Raw genomic sequence first — 20,960 nt, forward strand, 5'->3', positions numbered from 1 at the left:
ATGCAGTCTAACTGTAATGTCCTGTAAATAATAATGGCAACATGGCAAGTAGATTCAGATACTGTGTGCTAAACAAATTCCATTGGCCCTGCTTGGATAAATTTTCCATTTCTCCTTTGAGGATTCTATTCTAAAAATATCCCTATGAAGTAACGATGGTGCTTTCCAATGGTGTGAATGCAGGACAAACTGACCAGGATGAATATCAACAGAGAACATGATCTAAGCTTTTTAGAACATGCTGCTCCTAAAGTTAGTCTCCTCACTAAAGCTCACTCCTGTTGCGTATTGTGGACCTCCCGTGGATCATCTACAGGTGTGTTTTTCTGACTCTTAAAAGGAAAAGGAGCAGTACAGCATGTTCTTGGCTAATTTCCATGGTGACCACACACATCTTGCACCATGCTTGACTTATTTAAACAATGAAAAATATATCCCTATTCTTCTTGTGCAGGATTTTGTTTTCTAACCAAAAAAAAACATTGTTTTCGTCATCATTTATCCAAAAGTAATAACTTCAAAACACTCAAATGTATTGTGGACCTCCCGTGGATCATCTACAGGTGTGTTTTTCTGACTCTTAAAAGGAAAAGGAGCAGTACAGCATGTTCTGTGCTCATTTCCATGGTGACCACACACCTCTTGCACCATGCTTGACTTATTTAAACAATGAAAAATATATCCCTATTCTTCTTGTGCAGGATTTTTTTTTCTAACAAAAAAAACATTGTTTTCGTCATCATTTATCCAAAAGTAATAACTTCAAAACACTCAAATAAAATGGCACAAAATTACCTAGCCTTTTATAATTGTATTTAACTTATATATACTATAATTTATATACAGAATTATAAATATGTGACCCTGGACCACAAAACCAGTCATAAGTGACAATTTTACTCATAAATGTCATAAAACATTTTCTTAGCAATGTACAGTTGTACAGTTCTTAGAAATGCATATTACTAATAAAAAATTAAGTTTTAATATATTTATGGTAGGAAATGTACTAAATATCTTCATGGAACATGATCTTTACTTAATATCCTAATGATTTTTGGCATAAAAGAAAAATCGTTCATTTTGACCCATACAATGTATTTTTGGCTATTGCTACAAATATACCTGTGCGACTTAAGACTGGTTTTGTGGTCCAGGGTCACATTTATTTTTTCTTCCAGGTTTGTTTATTGTTTTTATGCACACAAAAAAACAACACATTGTGTATTTATATCAAAAAGAAGGGGGGAAAAAAAACATGTTTCGTATAGATTTTAAATTCTTAATGTAGCAGAAGGGACGCCACCTCTTGTTTGCGAGACCCTTGGGTTAAACGTGTATATGTCCATGTAGGCTTTGGTCTAAGAGTTCTGAATGCTCTGGTGGGATTTTTGTGTGGGCTGAAACGGTCGTATTACACCGCAGTCATCAGGGAGACCTGCTCACACAGAGCTGGTGTATGTGCTTGCATTTTAGAGCATGTACAAGTCCCGCTACCACCCCCGGCCCAGCATTGTGTGTATGTATCTGCATGTGTGTGAGGAGCTTAAACGTTTGAGGTTGATAATCTGAAAAGCTGCTTTGCCTCCGGGCGGTAGTGTGAAACTTGGCTGGAGAGAAATACAGGCAGGATGAGAGAGAGAGAGAGAGAGAGAGAGAGAGAGAGAGAGAGGCATAGGTTGTTATGTAACAGGGCTTTTCTTTCTCACACACACAAACACACAAACACACAGCTAGCCACCAAATACTGGTATGAGAGAGTTTACTTCTAAGGTACGCCCAACTCGTGAGACGTGAGGTATTACTCTCTATAAACACACTCCAGAACAGGCTGTGGTTAATGTTTTGTAACAAGAGCTGGATGCAATGAATAGAAACATCTTGGAAGAGAGGGAAAGTACGCAAGGACCAGAAGTGGCCTGGCTGTCAGAAGGATTTTACACGTGCACCAAGCCACACTCACTCACACATTTATCACATTCTGCAAAAACACAAAGCCTGTGCTGTGCATATATTACCCCCTTTTTCATGAAAATGGTGCTGCTGCTTGTGCCAGTATTGGAAATTGAGCCAGAGGGATTTATGAACAGGCTTACGTTTTCATTGATGTAGCCCACTATGTTAGAACAAAACCTGTGAACATAGCACAGTACATGACGGTCTCTGTTTCAGAACTTTTTGTTTTAACGTCAATAAACTTGAAATGTATTCAAATTTGTAATGATTAAAACTACTGTGCTATTTTCTGAAAGACATTTTTTTTTTTAGCAAAGATGCATTAATTTGATCAAAAGTGACAGTACTGATTTTTACATTGTTACCAAAAAAAATCTATTGTTGATTATATAATTTTTTGGCTGAACTATTCCTTTAAAGTTGGCTTGAGACAGAATATGTTGCTTGACATTTCAAGAAAAAAAGAAAAAGAAAAAAAGAAAAAAGTATGGCATGACTTGGTTTGTTTATCAGGACAGGATTGTTGACATTTGCTATTGCTGCGATCTCATGTGAGTGACAGGCTGCTGAAGAAGAGGCTTTATTTTCCCACCCATTTGCCAGTGAACACGTAATCAGAGAAGAGATATCGCTGCGATGGCTAGGGGAAGTTAGCGTTTTTGATTAAAGATTACAAGGGAACATAATTTTTTTAATTCTGCATGAATAAATAATTTATAAAAAAATATTGAAATATTCCATAAAAACAATTAAAATTACAATAGTCAAAACCACACCCTCCTTGGAACCACAAGTCAAAAGTTACTGAACACAACTACACACACTTCTGCTATAGTGTCAAAAACTGAATAAACACACAGAAAAATACACCGATACTCTCGCCACTTTGAAGCTTTTTGCTCAGCGTTCTCTGCCGTGACCGTTTGGCCATTACAACATATCTAAAATTACAGCGGAACAACAGCACCTGCTTCACATTTTAAACATTTTGTACATTGTGTGCAGACACACGCTCACGTTCAGCTCAAGTGACCATTCGAGAGAGAGAGAGCGAGAGGCCAATTATATCTGCTCATGAGTCATGACCTGCTGCTCAGCAACCAAATCACCAAGTCATTGGCGAGAGATAGAGAAAGAGAGAAAGAAAAAAGAATGGCTTCAAGCTAGAAAGAAAGAAATTCAACCTGAAAACAAAGACTTAAGAGAAAAAGCACTGAGATAAACAAGTGCTAAATGATGGGAGAGACCGAGCGAGTGAGCGAGAGCGAGAACATGATGAGCCACGTGAGGTTGGCTTAGACACTGCAGGCCGGTTACGTAAACACCCCCCGCTCCGTCGCCTCATGGACTCAGCAGACACCGCGCCTCTCCAATCCCTCCGCCTGCTTCTGGGCCATGCTTTTTTCTCTTCCCTCACATGGCTTCTCACATGCTCGCTCCCTCCCTCCTTCTTTCCCTCGCTCGCCCTCCTACTCTCTCTCTCTCCCCGGGGAGCCGGCGGTCTGTGCAGAGCAGGCCTGCACGAAACCGCAGCACCACTCTCAGGGCGGGAAGAACACGGCAAAACAGCCAAACCCCATTGAGAACGAGTGCTCCAAAATAAACAAACATATACGGACGTGGAATTACGCACATCTTTTTTTTTTGTGGTGGAGAGACGGAACAAATCTGAGTCACTTTTACACTTCTAAACTTAAATAAATTACATTTAAGACATTCCGCCACTCACTGTGATGTCATGACCATGACGGCATAATGTTTATGATGCAACAACATGGCAAACAGCCAAACCCAGTTGAGAACAAACGCTCCAAAGTAAACAAACACATAAAGATGTGGAATTGCGCAAACCAGCTTTTTTTTTTTTGGTGGAGAGACGAAACAAATCCCTTTCAAGGTGTGGCCACATTAACCATTGCTCGGCATAATTTTGAGGGTGAATTCTAGCCATTCTAAAAGGAATCACGCTGACCAACATAAAACTGCTTGGTTTGAAAGTGACTTTTGTGTGATCTGTGCTTCATAAAGCTCGACATTAACAATCAGTGTTGGGCAAGTTACTTTCAAAATGTAATACATTGTAGGCTATATTACTTATTACTGTCTTTCGAAAGTAATTAGTTACATTACAATATTATTGAATTGTAATGCGTTACACTACATTTGAGTTACTTTTTAGTTACTTTCACTTTCAAGCACATACCGCAATTACATTCAGAAGTTATAGCGGTAAATAAAGCGTTATAAGCAGGGCTGGATTTACCTCTTATCGTGACATAGGCAAAACAATATTTTGGGCCCCCCTTCCTTATTAATAGGCCTATATAATATTACCACCCCAGCAAACAAAATTGTTTCGTAATCAGTGGAAACCGTTACAGTGTTTTCTATCGCAATAAGCGCTTGCGTTCAGTCCATAAAAATCATCGTAATTTGTTTGAGAATGGAGAAATACCGTTCCATTAGGCTCCAGCATATGGCCACATTACCACTTCGGGAGTGCATTATTTCTCTAATAATTTTAACGGCCTGGAGTCACAACCACACATCAAGACATTGTTAAGATGATTTAGACATTTGTCATGTTTCCGTCCTGAAATCTTGTGGGTGTTGAACTAATTTCTTGTGCACCTCATAAACCTTCCATTGCAATTTCAAAAACGTCATTTTAGAGCTAATAACAGAGGCTTGCTAACGCAGTTATTAATGCAGTCTAATGCACTTGTTAGAGAGAGAGAGATTTAGTGCGTGTGAATACCTGTGTCTGTGCATCTACAGGCGCAGCGTCTACTAATAGCGAATCTTTAAGTTGAACTGCTTCAAGAACCTTGCTACTGAGAAATGTCATGTAGCTTTTCAGCTGCGAAACAGTTTTACTGATAAATTCGTGGGGCATCCGCAGCTCTGGCAACAAGTTGCTGTCCGCGTCTACGAGTGTGCGCGCGAGTGCATGTCTGTACTGTGTGTCTGTGAGAGAGAACGGGAGAAATCGTGATTTCCGTACATAAAAAAGGTGGAAAACAAGGAAATAGTTTGTTATTTTTTACCATATTGTTTGTTATATTTATTTGCTCAGTGTCTTCTGGGGTTTTGGTTCTTTTATTGTTGTAGATAGCCCATAGTATAACAAAAATATTATTTCTCTCTTCATTGAGTTTGGGCCCCCCCTGGATGAGCGAGCAAAGGCATGTGCCTAGAATTCCTATGCGTAAATCCGGCCCTGGTTATAAGCCCTAATGTACAAACAATAAACACAACAGCTAGGCTCCAGGCTATTTTAGTTCTCCTCACTCCACAACAAATCCTATAAATTTAATGGTATTCAGAACAAAACGAATGAAAAATATAAGTTGCTAAACAAGTCAAAACTAATTAATTTAACGCGAAACTGAAAGCAAACGTTAGTTAGTTACGCAGCCTACCTCCCTCATTCGGCACAAATCCAAATGTTTCCATATTCGCGATGTATTTGATTGCTAAACTATTATTTATTATGTAAACCAGGCTTTGTACTTAACGCGGATTGTACTACGGACTATTTTAATTAATGAGTGTATCTATATGTTTGGCAAGACATTGTTAAGATGATTTAGACATTTGTCATGTTTCCGTCCTGAAATCTTGTGTGTGTTGAACTAATTTCTTGTGCACCTCATAAACCTTCCATTGCAATTTCAAAAACGTAATTTTAGAGCTAATAACAGAGGCTTGCTAACGCAGTTATTAATGCAGTCTAATGCACTTGTTAGAGAGAGAGAGATTTAGCGCGTCTGAATACCTGTGTCTGTGCATCTACAGGCGCAGCGTCTACTAATAGCGAATCTTTAAGTTGAACTGCTTCAAGAACCTTGCTACTGAGAAATGTCATGTAGCTTTTCAGCTGCGAAACAGTTTTACTGATAAATTCGTGGGGCATCCGCAGCTCTGGCAACAAGTTGCTGTCCGCGTCTACGAGTGTGCGCGCGAGTGCATGTCTGTACTGTGTGTCTGTGAGAGAGAACGGGAGAAATCGTGATTTCCGTACATAAAAAAGGTGGAAAACAAGGAAATAGTTTGTTATTTTTTACCATATTGTTTGTTATATTTATTTGCTCAGTGTCTTCTGGGGTTTTGGTTCTTTTATTGTTGTAGATAGCCCATAGTATAACAAAAATATTATCTCTCTCTTCATTGAGTTTGGGCCCCCCCTGGATGAGCGAGCAAAGGCATGTGCCTAGAATTCCTATGCGTAAATCCGGCCCTGGTTATAAGCCCTAATGTACAAACAATAAACACAACAGCTAGCCTACAGGCTATTTTAGTTCTCCTCACTCCACAACAAATCCTATAAATTTAATGGTATTCAGAACAAAACGAATTAAAAATATAAGTTGCTAAGCAAGTCAAAACTAATTAATTTAACGCGAAACTGAAAGCAAACGTTAGTTAGTTACGCAGCCTACCTCCCTCATTCGGCACAAATCCAAATGTTTCCATATTCGCGATGTATTTGATTGCTAAACTATTATTTATTATGTAAACCAGGCTTTGTACTTAACGCGGATTGTACTACGGACTATTTTAATTAATGAGTGTATCTATATGTTTGGTTGACTGTATATTGTTCGGATAATGAACAGGCTGCAACGTTTGTAATGCTGTATTGTGTGTGCGTGATGCACCTTCGAGATCGAACGGCTGAAAATACTCAGTAATTTTTGATCATACAGATCATTAGAAACGGCAATGTGTTGACTTTTGTTTTATGATGCGCTTTCTGTCATCAAAACCCTGTGGAGAATGAATGCTTTCAGACGTGTAAAAATTAGTGAAGTTATTAAACGTAATTTCGGGAAGAGTAGGCCCATCTAATCTTCCAATTAATATCCAAGTATAAAAACAGCCTCTTATCACTTCCATTGTTAGTTATTTCGGCATCCCTCCTCCTCCCCATCTCCTCCTTTTATGCATATTTATTTATTTATCTTTCTGTCTATAGGGGGGGCAATCGGAGCTCAAGTAGAATATCCTCTCTGAGCCCCTCTATAGCAGACAGCAAGCCAAATCTGTTTATCACTTAACACACAGTATTTTCCTTTCGTTTTGTTAATCTGTGAATTAAGTCAAATATATTTCGCGTATTCATTCTTTTTATATATAGATTATCATTTAATAAAAACAGATTTTGTTATTTTTAGTTAAACTTCATATCTTTTGCTTGTCCGCGCTCGTCCGCCGCATTCTTGCTCTCCTCTGACCCTGCAGTTCCCCCGGGTTAGTGTTTGCGGCACCAGTCCCGGTGTTTCTTTAGTTACTCGTGCTATTTCTCGATGTTGAGAGTACGGTGTCGCACATAGATTGCATTTGACTATGCCTTCTTGTAATTTTCTCTGCTGAGCTGAAAATAACGTGAGTGTGTCCGTGTCACAGATATAGAATCCATTTCTGCAGTCATCTCAAACATCGAATTCCAGCAGCAGGAAATAGACAAACTATTTTACCCGGGGAATTTTTTCTCTGGTGCCGTTTTGCGGTGTTGGTAAATTCACCACTTAATTTTAAGTTAAAATATGTTGTTGTAATATGCGTTACTGAGAGATATAACGAGTATCGAAACTGTTGAACAGTAGTCTACATAGTAATCAATCCATATATCTGATATCTGTAAATAAAATCAATTGATTTGTAAGCCAGATTTAAGGAAAAACTATTCAAACGGCAGTCTCTTATGACAATATCACATACTAATGGATTGGCCGTTTCAATTCAATAAGTATTTGAATAGTTTTTGCACAACGATTTTCCATCAGTCATGGAATTTCAATAAATTAAATGACATATAAAATGTTTTATGTCCTAGTTGTGTAGACTTATATTAGCACGCCTCTTACACAGACTTTCTGTGATTTTAGAGGTATATCTTGCTCAGATAATTGCTTATATATGGCACTCAGAACCCCAGGCACATTCACAACAATCACATATATGATTTTATTATTCTAGGGTTTAAAATGGCAATTTCTATCTATCTGTCTATCTATCTATCTATCTATCTATCTATCTATCTATCTATCATTTTTTTTATTTTTAATGATTTATTACTTAATGGCATATCTTTGCCAAATTCTAGAGGCTGAACATTTTAAATCTATTTTCCATAAAATTTCTTAATTTTAGATTTCTTTAAGTGCCCATTGCAACAATATGGAAATCTGAAGGAGGATGGTCAATATTTAAAAACAAATGTATTATTCTAGGGTTTAAAATGGCAATTTCTATCTATCTGTCTATCTATCTATCTATCTATCTATCATTTTTTATTTTTAATGATTTATTACTTACTCTTTACTTAATGGCATATCTTTGCCAAAATCTAGAGGCTGAACATTTTAAATCTATTTTCCATAAAATTTCTTAATTTTAGATTTCTTTAAGTGCCCATTGCAACAATATGGAAATCTGAAGGAGGATGGTCAATATTTAAAAACATGTCAACAAAGATTAATTAGCAGGAAGCAGCTAATCCACAAACCAAACCCCTCTGTCACATGGCGGCATTCTATTTGGGTAAAGACACATCACTGCCAGATGTGAAACTTACCGACATCAGCAAGGGTTTTGATGCAACCCTCAATGTTCGTCTTCTGCAGGGAGTTGAGCCAGGTGCAGTTGTAGAGTCTGCAGGCAGACTGCAGCAGCTTAATGAAAGTTGTTTGATGGGCCTGACGAAGAGATATGAATATCTCACTGTCAACTAGCATAAAGCAACATTAATATGACTGATTCATAGAGCTTAGGGAGAGAAATATGTCTCCTCTTCACGTCAGACTGAGATGAGATGAGGTGAGGTAAGGTGCTCGTGAATTGAACTTTCTCGCTCTACCTGCAGGTTTGAGTTGCTGACAGAGAACTGGGAGCCGAAGAAGCCCTTGACAATGGCCATGATGGTATCAGTGACGTATTTTTCGAGGCATGTATCAGCATGCTTCCTGTCTGTGTGGCCGATAGACACCTACAACAACAACAACATCATCAGTTCAGGATGCTTAGCACCCACATAGCAAGCACAAATCAGTCATAGATGATCTAAACAGCTCTTTAAGCTTGTATATTATGCCTCACAATTGCGCAGGAGGGAAAGAGAGAGTTAGTTGGTGTCAGTTAACTCACACTAGTCATGTCTACAAGGAAATTGTCGAAGAGTTTCCAAATGTGATTGCTGGTGTAGATCTCCTTCATCTCCACCTCAGTGTCCACATAGCAGTGATTCACGAAATTTATGTATGATATTTTTACCTGCAAGATATAAAAGCGATACTCAAAAAAGGCTACCTGATGTCACTTATAAAAAGTCTATGGCTTTAATCACATTTTTTGGACATGGTACTAGCAGTTTTTATTTTTTTGGTAATGCTATGAAGTACCCTGCCAGGTAAATACCACGGTATATGTACTTGGTAATCATGCAGTACCATGGTATACAGTGGCCTTAAAAAGGTGTTTGGACAAAAAGCCACACTTTTTAAAAATAAATGATTAAACTTTTTAATTAATTAATTTTAAATTATGTTATTTTATTTTCAAACCTAATTTTTTACAATAATTTTGTTGGCATATTATTATTATTATTATATCTAATGCAGTGACATTCATACATTTAAATGTGCGGCCAAAAATATATATTAAATATTTGTTATATATTTTTGAAAGAAGTCTCTTACTGTCAACTAGGCTGCATTTATTGGATAAAAAATACAGTAAAAAAGTAATATTGTGAAATAATAAAAAAATAATAATAAAAACAACAATAACGGTTTTCTATTTTAATATATTTTAAAATGTAAGTTTTCTTTAATGTCACATGATCCTTCATAAATGCTGCTAATATGCTGACTTAGCACTCAAGAAACATTTATTTTTATTAACCAGGTTAAAAAAGGTTGTGCTGCTTGATATTTTTGTGCAAACTGTGATCCATTTTTTCAGTTCAAAGAAACAGAATTAATGTGAGATAGAAACCTTTTGTCACATTCTAAATGTCTTTACTGTCAACTATGATCAATTTAACGTATCCTTGCAGAACAAAAGCATTTATTTCTTAAAAAAAAAAAAAAAATTATTATTATTATATCTAATGCAGTGACATTCATACATTTAAATGTGCGGCCAAAAATATATATTAAATATTTGTTATATATTTTTGAAAGAAGTCTCTTACTGTCAACTAGGCTGCATTTATTGGATAAAAAATACAGTAAAAAAGTAATATTGTGAAATAATAAAAAAATTATAATAAAAACAACAATAACGGTTTTCTATTTTAATATATTTTAAAATGTAAGTTTTCTTTAATGTCACATGATCCTTCATAAATGCTGCTAATATGCTGACTTAGCACTCAAGAAACATTTATTTTTATTAACTAGGTTAAAAAAGGTTGTGCTGCTTGATATTTTTGTGCAAACTGTGATCCATTTTTTCAGTTCAAAGAAACAGAATTAATGTGAGATAGAAACCTTTTGTCACATTCTAAATGTCTTTACTGTCAACTATGATCAATTTAACGTATCCTTGCAGAACAAAAGCATTTATTTCTTAAAAAAAAAAAAAAATTACTGACCCCAAACTTTTGAACAATACTGTATTTTGTCTATTGTATATCAAAGCATTATGGTCTTTCCATCTGACACCATCACAGTTTCACATTTTCAACATCTATTTTTGTAAGGATCAATACTGTACATGTTCTTGAGAGTTAACTTTTAACTTGTGATGCACAGTAATAGCGTAAGCAAACATTCTGTTCTCCATTATTAGACAAATCTCATTAGATCACTTATAAAAGCATAATTACAACATAACAGCTCTAGGACTTTTCAAATATGCCATGGTGAGCTTTTCAAGAGAACATTCAGGTAGGGTTAATGTTCCATCACCTCTGGAATGCAGCCTTCGTACGTGACCACGTTGACAATATCATCAAGCGGCAGAAGTGAGTTGCACTTGAGCTCTGTATCAACGTTCTTGCCCTCGGTGCAGGCTGCCAGCAGCTCCACCAGGGTGATGTGGTACGCCAGAGCATCGTTCTCATCTCGCTTAGACGACATCATATTTTGAAGCACAGGGAAGGAGGCACGGTCATTGTAGAAAACCAACACGTCTTCTCCTCCGTTCACCAGCTACGGTCCAAAACAAACACAATGTCTGATTTAGCTCTACAAACACATATAAAGTTACTCTTCTGTGAATAGAAGTCTATATGGGCAATTAGTGGAGTGTGATAAAAAAAATCGAGTATCAAAATGTCGTCTAAATTATTGATTTTCTATATTATTGAATTATTGATAACTATAATAAAATAATTTTTAAATATATTATTAATTATTATTATTTAAAAAATGTGTAAAAATATTATTTTAATTTTATGAGTTTTATAAACATGATTGGCTTTGAATCTGAAGGATACAAATTCAAATGTATCCTTCTCACCTCATTCATGACTTTGCATTGACATTCCTTCCCGTATTTGCCATCGGCTTTCACAATGGTTTGGAGGAAGCGCAGGTACTGCACGTGACGGCCGTGGGTCTCAATACAGTGCACAAAGTGATGCACCACGCGGTCGCTGATCTCGTTGCACAGGTGGTAGTTGTTCCTGAAGATGTAGCACATGGTTTTTGCCTCTAGACGCTGAGAGAAGCAAAGAGAGAATCAAATAAAATATTATCAGAATTCCAAATAATCTATTATTAATAGCAAGGACATGTAATGCTCATTAGCAGTGTCCTCAGTTGAAATCAAGTCCCCGGTGAAACGCACCCCAGGTGTAAGGAAGAGGTTGAGGTGTTTATGCAGCAGCGCCTGGTTCTGAGGATTATCTCTGCAGAAGTACTGAAGGAAAGTGTGGGCTAGAATCATAATCTCGTCCATCTTTTCGTCCCCCTAAAGATGGAGCAGCAAGAGTTTGGCAGCATAAGGACCTCAATATGATAATCTCCAAGTCTAGATTCATTTTACAGCACTATACGATAAGGTTATGATTTATGGTTAAACCTCTTCTAAATTAATGAACAAAATTCACTAGTGCCTGGTTGTGGATTCTATAAAATATTGAACGGATCATATAAGCATTTAAGTAACATTCACTCACCTTCTCATATGGGATCTGGAGGAGGTCTAGCACCACAGTGTGAGCTCCCATGTTCTTCAGCAGCCTCTGCTGCTGCACACGGATCTTCTTACCAGGAGAGCAGAGTTTACTGAGACTCAGCAGGATCTACGTAACATCAGACACAAAATCACAAGTTTTATACTCTTTTCTGTCTTGGAAATTTTGGAGCTGAGGAACATTGTGTGAAAAAGTTCCCACCTCTTTGACAATTTTGTAGTTGTTGGCTTTGTTGCTGTCTATTTGAGGTTTACTGCTCCCATCCTGCACTGGGCTCAAGATACCTGCTTCCTGTAAACCAGAAATTACACTCAGTCAGGTATTACCACTCATATTGCTTTTCTATGACCGATACTCATACAGATTCTTTTTGTTTAAGTGTTTCATAACAGATATGCATTACCACTTAACTCTTTTTTTCTGCTTCAGAGTTAAACAGTTGAGTTTTACCGTTTTGGTATCCATTCAGCCGATCTCCGGGTCTGGCGGTAGCACCTTTAGCTGTAGCTTAGCATAGATCATTGAATCGGATTAGACCATTAGCATCTCACTCAAATATGACCAAAGAGTTTCTATATTTTTCCTATTTAAAACTTGACTCTTCTGTAGTTAGATCGTGCCCTAAGACTGACGGAAAATGAAAAGTTGTGATTTTCTAGGCCGATATGGCTAGGAACTATACTCTCATTCCGGCGTAATAATCAAGGAACTTTGCTGCCGTACCATGGGTGCAGCAGGCGCAATGATATTACGCAGCGCCTGAAAATAGGCTAACTTCCGTCAACATAACCAAGGCGACCACCTGCTTGCACAGGGAGCGTGCTGAGGACTATTTTCAAGCGCTGCGTAATATCATTGCGCCTGCTGCTGCTGCACCCATGGTACGGCAGCAAAGTGCCTTGATTACGCCGGAATGAGAGTATAGTTCCTAGCCATATCGGCCTAGAAAATCACAACTTTTCATTTTCCGTCGGTCTTAGTACACAATGTAACTACAGAAGAGTCAAGTTTTAAATAGGAAAAATATAGAAACTCTTTGGTCATTTTTGAGCGAGATGCTAACGGTCTAATGAGATTCAATGATCTATGCTAAGCTACAGCTAAAAGTGCTACCGCCAGACCCGGAGATCGACTGAATGGATTCGAAAACGGTAAAACTCAACTGTTTAACTCTAGGAGAGTTGGAAAATAAGTCTATTTTCAAAAATAGTGGCGTGTTCTTTTAAGCTTTAGTAATTTTGTTATGTGCGTTTGTCATTACTATTATTTTTTAAAAATATATATATTTCTATGTAGCTTTAATTTGTGTTTATTTAAGTTTTATTTTTAGTAGTTGTAGTATTTTCTTATTAAAAAACAACTAATTGAAATAAGTTTTTTTTATTTTAAGTTTTTCATCTAAATTACTTATATCAGCTTCATTTCAATGAATGAAAACGGTTTTTAATGCTTTTAGTTAACGATAACAACACCGTTATGCTTTCTGACAACAATAACAAAAAAATATTTAAAATGATTATTAAACTACAAGGATAAAAACACAATGTGCATTATGATTATTTTATTACTGATATCAGTATTATGAGTTTATCACCATTTATATAATATAATGTTGGTGAACATTATTAGGAAATTAGCAAATCTGCCGCATTATAATTTAGCAATATGCTTGCAGTGTTTCTCCTGCCAGTAGGTACATACCTCCAAATTCTGCTCTTTGTTTTGATTCTCAGCATTGTCTTCACTGCCATAACCTCCACTCTTCTCGACCCACAGCTCAGACTTTTCCACTGTCAGACGCAGCTGGTCCAGGCTTGCCTTAATTTTCTTATAATTTTCCACATCCTCCTCAGAAACCAGCAACTGGACCTGCAAAACAAACACCACCACTAATTGGCAAATATGTTGGTCTATCATTAAAACAGACCATTTAAAAACCAGAGCCAGTCTCCATACATTGATAAGAAGTCAATAGTATGAGTGAGAGTGAGACCTGTTTGAAGGCCTGCAGAACTTCGGCTCTCTGGCTGAAGTGTTTGAAGATGAGCTGAAGAGAGCCAGAGATCAGTGGAGGGTAGTCCTGCATGATGAGGTGAATAAGCACCCGCAGAAACGTCTGACCGCCTTCATCATCGAGGTCCACCGAGTTCCTCTCCTTAGCACTGTGAACACAATAACACAAGATCTGATTAAAAAATGACGGCAATCATAACAGAAAATGTTTACATAGAAGTCCTAAAGACAACACAGCAAAAAATAGCTAGTTTAATTGTAAGGGTCTGAGACGGTGGAAAAAATGCTCCAGGATGACAGATATTTAAAATGTGGGCTGGTAAATTATCGAAATATAATCTAGCAGAGAGTTTATTGTGTTAGGTTATATTGGGCATTGTTTACAGCTACTTGATGGTGATTTGACTATATATTAACAGTTATGTTTATTCATATTGTTGTTTGTTTTAATTCATTCAGTTTAAGTATTTGACAAATAGACAGCACACTGCTTCTTTTCATTGTTAAAAAAAAATCCCACACAAACGTAAAAATTAAATGAAAAGAAAAAATAAATAAATAAAAAGAAGGTTTATTTACACTACAAATCAAAATTTAAGGCCAGTAATATTTTTGGTTTGTTTAAAAAAAAAAAAACACACACACAATTTTTACATTGTTACAAAAAAATCAATTTCAAATAAATGCTGTTCTTTTGAACTTTCAATTAATCAAATCCTAAAAAAGGCATAACGATTTCCACAAAAATATTAAGTAGCACAACTGTTTTCAACATTGATAATCATAAGAAATGTTATTTAGCATAGTTTAGCATAGAATGATTTCTGAAGGATCATGTGACACTGAAGACTGGCGTAATGGTGCTGAGAATTCAGCTTTGCCATCATATAAATAAATCATATTTTAAAATATATTAAAATAGAAAACATTATTCCAAACGTTATTCCAAATTTTAACATTATTTCACAATATTATTGTATCGACAGTCTGACTGATACTGAATCGAGCATCACAATGGTTCAATCATATTTTAAACACCAAACACAAAAAACAAACATATTTCAAGAAATCATTCCCTCACCTTCCAGAAAACATATTCTCTGCTTTCTCCGCAATCTCTTCAATGTTTGGCTCTGGAACGTACCACAGTAATATTAAAACATGCGCAAACATACCCTTGAAACAAAATATAAACTAATCAACTGCATGGTGTGGTTGGGAATGAATTTATATTACTGTATGTCATGAAACTCTCACCAGCCATGACAGGAACTTCTGCCACTGAAGCAGAAGTGTCCAAAGTCTGGTCGCCAAACTCTTTTTTATAGATAGACAGCAGATAGGTGATGCGGTAATCGAGTCGCACATTCAGAATGAACTATAAATAGAAAATATGAAATATAAAAGGATGCCAACATTTAACAATCTCCAAAACTTCAACACTTGAACTTTGTGTTGTATAACTGATAAATTTAGTTAATTGCACAAGACATTCAACAGTCTATAAGGGCATCACCTGCAGAATCTCAATAATCCTGAGCTTGGTGTCCATCACCATGACGTTCTCGTTGTCACGGACACAGAGTTGCTTTCCGTGGATTGGCTGAGCATCAGGGAGACAGTGGGGCATCATCAAGCCTCTGCTCAGAACCATCTGAGTCACCATCTCACCCACACCGTGGATGGTACGCATGACATTATTACCTACACAAACACAGCCTGAAGTGTTACACTGCCTCAAGGACAAGCAGCTATTTTCGTGCAAAACAAACACTGAAGAAACATTACTGGAGGGAAAACAGACAGCTTTAAAATGGGGTCTCACCTCCCTCAGGGCTCTTGTTGAGTTTGAACATAAATGTGGAAGTGGGTTGGACAATGTCCAGGATGGCCAGCAGGGTGCGCGTGAGGCACAGCAGCTCATTAAAGCTGTAGAAGCCAAAGTAGACCAGGTTACGTGCCAGGTGGACCACCTGTTAGAGCGACAGACAGAGAAAAGCCATTAAAATTCAAAGTGTTAGAGACTGAATCATTAGTATTCTGTTGGAGCTAATGCAGCCAATCTGCTCTGTCCTCTGGACACGTCACATAATACACTCAGGAAAAACATCAAAACTGGCACACGAATACAAAAAAACAGACACACAAGCATGAAGTACAACATTAGTGAGTTACAAGCTCCATATGACTGATTCACTAAAAAGAACTGACTACACATTTGTGCTTTATATTTTTGATTCACTACAAAGAACCAAAACAATTGTTTGGGAATCAGTTTGGCTTACTAAAAAATGACTCATAAAGGACATCCTTTTGGAATCGGACTACACTGGGTGTGCTTAATTTTTGATTCACTAATAGAGTCATTTACTCAGGAATCGGTTGGACTATACCAGTCAAGCTGTATGGATGAATTTGATTCACTAAAAAACTGCTTTTAAGGGTAATTCATTTTAAGGAATCAGACAACAAGTGTCATTCGCTCAGGAATTGGTTGGACTACACCAGTCACACTTAAAAGATGGATATGCTTAATTAAAAGGCAGCTGATCATAGTGATTGGTTCAAGAATTGGACTAAATTTATTTTGCTGTATGGTTTTGATTCACTACAAAGAACCAACTCAATTGAGTCATTTGTTTAGAAATTGGTTGTACTACACTGTTTGCACAGATTTGATTTACTAAAAAAAAAAAAAAAAAAAAACACTCATAAGGGTCATTAATTTGGTAACCGGACTACACTGGTTGTTCTGTATGTTTTTGATTCACTAAATAGAACCATTCATTCAGGATTCAATTGGACTACAGCAGTCACGTTGTATGGGTGGATTTGAATCACTAAAAAAAACAGCTTATACTCTAAGAATCATAGGATTGGGAATTTAACTACACTGTTTGCGCTGTATGATTCTGATTCTCTACAAAGAACCAACTCATTTGTTGGGGAATCAGTTGGACCACACCATTTGTGCTGTATGGATAGATTTGAATGATCAAATTAATTTGCCATCAGACTACACTGCTTGTGCTGTGTTTTTGATTCACTAAATAGAACCTACTCCTTAGAATCATTTGTTCAGGTAGCAGTGCACTACAATAGTCACACACTCCATCAATTTATTTGATTCACTAAAAAAAAAAGCAGCTTATATGAATCATTAGTTCAGAAACTGGACCACACCGTTTGCACTGTAATGATACATTTGATTTACTAAAAAAAAAAAACTCAAACATTCATTTGGGAATTGGACTACACTGGCCATGCTATGATTTTAATTTAGTAAAAAGAACCAACCCACAACTACAGTGATTCAATGACTACACTAGCTACACTATATGAATAAATCTATATCACTAAAAAAAAGCCTATAAAAGTCATCAGTCTGAGAACTGGACTACACTGTTTGTGCTTGTATGGTTTTGATTCACTTTAAAGAATCAACTCTTTATAGAGTGATTCATTGACTACACTGATCATACTATATGAATAAATCTGAAACACACACAAAAAAAAGCTAAATCTGAATCACAAAAAAAAAAAAAGCTTATAAGAGTCGTTTGTTCTGGTATTGGCTTCCCTGGTCAGGCTGTATTTTTCGCACTGTAGTGGTGTTGGCTGAATAGTAGAGCAGGAAACAATGCTCTGTCCACATTGATGGAAGATTACATGTGTGAGAACCGTTAATGGAACCAAACATCTTCTCACCTCAAGAGTCAGTTCATTCTTCTCTCTGTCTCCAAAGGGATCAGGCTGACTGAACACATCTTTGAGATATTCATCCACAAAATGCATAGTAGGGGCAAACTTTCTCTTCATCTCCTCTCTGGACGTGTCTCTGAACTCATAATCATACCTGTTCAACCAAATGTACATTCAGACAAACTGAACAACACAAAGCAGTTTTATAAATAAAGCCGCATAATACTAGAAGCAAAAGTGAGAAAGAGTTCTTTCCATCTTACTCATTGACAGAGATCTTGGAAGGTATCTCAGTCCAGAGACGCGCATAACGAACGGGCACCACGGCCTCCTGTGGGTCACGGTCCACGTGCATGTGCAGCATTAAACGACAAAATGAGGCACGAAGGTTGTAAGGCAGGCAGTCATCAAACATGCAGCGCAGGATTAGATCTACTGGCAGCTGATTGGAAATCTGATTGATGGCCAGATACTGCCGGTCCAGGCACATTTTAGCGAAAAGATTGAGTTGACACCTGAGAATGGATAGACATTCATATGTATTCCAATTTAAAATGAAACAAAGATCCTGCTTTGACAATTATAATATAAAATCTAAAATAAAAGAAAATAAACTATCTTCCAAAGATGTCATTGAACTATCACCTGTAGTAGGTGATGATGTCAATGTCCAGTTTTTGTCCATTCTTGGTATCCTGGGCAAGGTGGCGGATGGATTTCCCATGAGGCTCTTGGTCCTTATCATTCCAGTATAGCCACACCTCTTCATCATCACCATCCTCCTGGATTAAAGATGACTCCAGAGAGGTCTCTGTGTGTGGGATCAGTCTAAGGAAACACAAACCCAGTCATATATTTTAACATAAATGCAAAATGATCTTGTCACTAACAGAGTTTCATCCCATAATTCTGAGTCATTGTTATACAGCTAATCTCAGCAGAGAGCACAGAGCAGATCTCACTTGGTCTGGATGAGGATGTCTGCGTTGATGGGGTTCAGCATGAATTTGCAAATTAGCTCCTGAGTGATAGGAATGGCTGTTTTGTTGGAGACGCAAAGGTCAGACAAATAATCCAGAAACCTGGGGGAAAAGGCACAATAACATACACAATTAACTTTGAGACCACACTAACCAATGTGAAAACAGCACTTGTATCAAATGCAAGAATCAAATCTGAATGTACACTACTGTTCAAAAGTATCAGTAAGATTTGTCTCTTTTTTAAAATAAATTAATACTTTTATTCAGCAAAAATGCATTAAATTGATCAAAAGAGACAGTCAAGACTTTTACATTGCTAAAAAAAGATTTCCGTTTCAAATAAGTGCGGTTTCTTTTAACTTTCTATTCATCACAGAATCCTGAGAAAAATGTATCACTGTTTCCAAAAAAATATTAAGCAGCCCAACTGTTTTCAACACTGATAGAAAAAAAAATCAACATATCAGAATGATTTCTGAAGGATCATGTGGCACTGAAGTTTGAAGTAACAGCTGCTGAAAATACAGCTCGGCCATTACAGGAATGAATTAGATTTTTAAATATAAAAACCAAAATGCTATTTTAAATTGCAATATTTCATAATCTAACTCATTTGGAATTAAAATGATTCTAAAAGGACAAATAAGAATCTTAAAGATACAATCTTACTTTGAAAAAATATATATATATATTTTTTTTATCCAGCAGAATATTACAGTACGTATTGTAGCGTCTGGAACACTCCAACACACAATATATATTTTGTTAGCTAGATTTCACAAATACTTTGTAACACCCCAGGACGCCGAACAAGACCCTGGTTTCATGGTAACCCGATACATTTACAACCTTGTGGAATGCGAGCCGGCTCTCATTCTGCTTTCTCCAGAAACAAGGGGTAAAAATGCACAGGAGAAATGGACTGTTCTACTAATTAATTCATAGGAAAACCTTCTTTGAATGAACACCCATTTTCTTCAGGCCAGTGTGTATATTATTGCTGTGTTGTATTTAATCTGTTGTATTATAGACTATTTTTATCCGTGCTTACGATAAACCACACATTCATATAAGTAACTATTTCATGTCTAGTATCTATGAATTCGCCTTCTTATGATCGAAACAAGTGTGTATATTATATGCTGATACCTATGCAACATATTGATGTTCTAAGAATCGGTACTAATTTGTGCCTCAACACTCCAGCGAATTACATATGCAAAATACCATGCTTACAGACAAAGACTCATAAAAATCCTCAGTATTTCCAACCTCCCGCTTGGGATTTCAGCCTTCCTCATTGGACGAACCCATCTTGAGAGGCGTGAATCTCTGCAGGCTTTAAAAGGCCACACTCCATGTGACCCGCCCATGTCGGTGGTTCAGGGAGATGCTAAGATGAAGATGTGAGAAACGCTCCAGGATACCAAAGCTCGTGCCAGGCTCCGGCCTAGTCCTTTTCATTCATCAAGTGATTCTGACTCAAACTAGCTCTTTCTCATCAACCAACTTCAGCAAGATCTTGGGGCCTTAAGATTGCATCAGGAATCTTTTTCAGACATACGCAAGTATCAAACTTAGTCGATTTAATTGATGCATTAAGTATCAGTTACACCTTTTTACAAGGTTTGTTGAACTAAGAATCTGACGTTTTCCCTCAGGTTTTAGATCTGCTGAATATGCAAAAATGGTTCCATAAATGTCATTCCTTATGTCTCTTTCTTTAGTGCTAAACTTTAACCCTTTCCTATACCAACTGTATGTGTGTGTGTGTGTATGTGTATGTTAGACCGGCTTAATGTGTTTATGTAGTATGTTAGACTAGTTTAAGTGTTTATGTAGTTAATAAAACCTTACTTGTATCACACTTGACGTGTTCATTGTTTACTCATAACCGGAGTCAATAATCATGCAGATTTACGTTACAAACTTATAGAATTGTACAGTAAGAAAGTTATTTCCTTTAACCAGGAAATTAACATTCTTAGAATTGACAAGACGGTTGACCCTGAGTGGTCAGCTAAATATCTACAGTGGATCTAAAATATGAATAGTTAATTATAACTAGTTATGGTTAATTATTCATATTTCCCCATGAGCTAAATTCGCTACACACTTCAAAGGAAAAAATTGAAATCGCATCATATGACCCCTTTAAA

General features: G+C 36.8%; 1 protein-coding gene across 1 annotated transcript in view; it reads right to left on the reverse strand.

Moving 5' to 3' along the window:
* Positions 1-8,365: 8,365 nt before the first annotated feature.
* The window catches only part of LOC107583890 (inositol 1,4,5-trisphosphate receptor type 2-like), a 43,934-nt gene continuing 31,339 nt past the window's right edge, over positions 8,366-20,960 (reverse strand). Inside the window, exons 20-38 of the mRNA XM_016270244.1 lie at positions 18,781-18,900; positions 18,464-18,646; positions 18,082-18,333; positions 17,825-17,972; positions 15,942-16,089; positions 15,633-15,820; positions 15,374-15,494; positions 15,198-15,249; positions 14,097-14,265; positions 13,805-13,972; positions 12,305-12,394; positions 12,086-12,211; positions 11,755-11,877; positions 11,425-11,625; positions 10,872-11,114; positions 9,106-9,231; positions 8,819-8,947; positions 8,537-8,657; positions 8,366-8,394 (exon numbers count right to left, since the gene is read on the reverse strand). Of these exons, the coding sequence (XP_016125730.1) occupies positions 8,366-8,394; positions 8,537-8,657; positions 8,819-8,947; positions 9,106-9,231; positions 10,872-11,114; positions 11,425-11,625; positions 11,755-11,877; positions 12,086-12,211; positions 12,305-12,394; positions 13,805-13,972; positions 14,097-14,265; positions 15,198-15,249; positions 15,374-15,494; positions 15,633-15,820; positions 15,942-16,089; positions 17,825-17,972; positions 18,082-18,333; positions 18,464-18,646; positions 18,781-18,900 (2,737 nt within the window). The remainder of the gene's footprint in view (positions 8,395-8,536; positions 8,658-8,818; positions 8,948-9,105; positions 9,232-10,871; positions 11,115-11,424; positions 11,626-11,754; positions 11,878-12,085; positions 12,212-12,304; positions 12,395-13,804; positions 13,973-14,096; positions 14,266-15,197; positions 15,250-15,373; positions 15,495-15,632; positions 15,821-15,941; positions 16,090-17,824; positions 17,973-18,081; positions 18,334-18,463; positions 18,647-18,780; positions 18,901-20,960) is intronic.

Source organism: Sinocyclocheilus grahami, unplaced genomic scaffold, assembly GCF_001515645.1.
Source record: "Sinocyclocheilus grahami isolate Dianchi unplaced genomic scaffold, SAMN03320097.WGS_v1.1 scaffold55.1, whole genome shotgun sequence".
Lineage (NCBI taxonomy): Eukaryota > Metazoa > Chordata > Actinopteri > Cypriniformes > Cyprinidae > Sinocyclocheilus > Sinocyclocheilus grahami.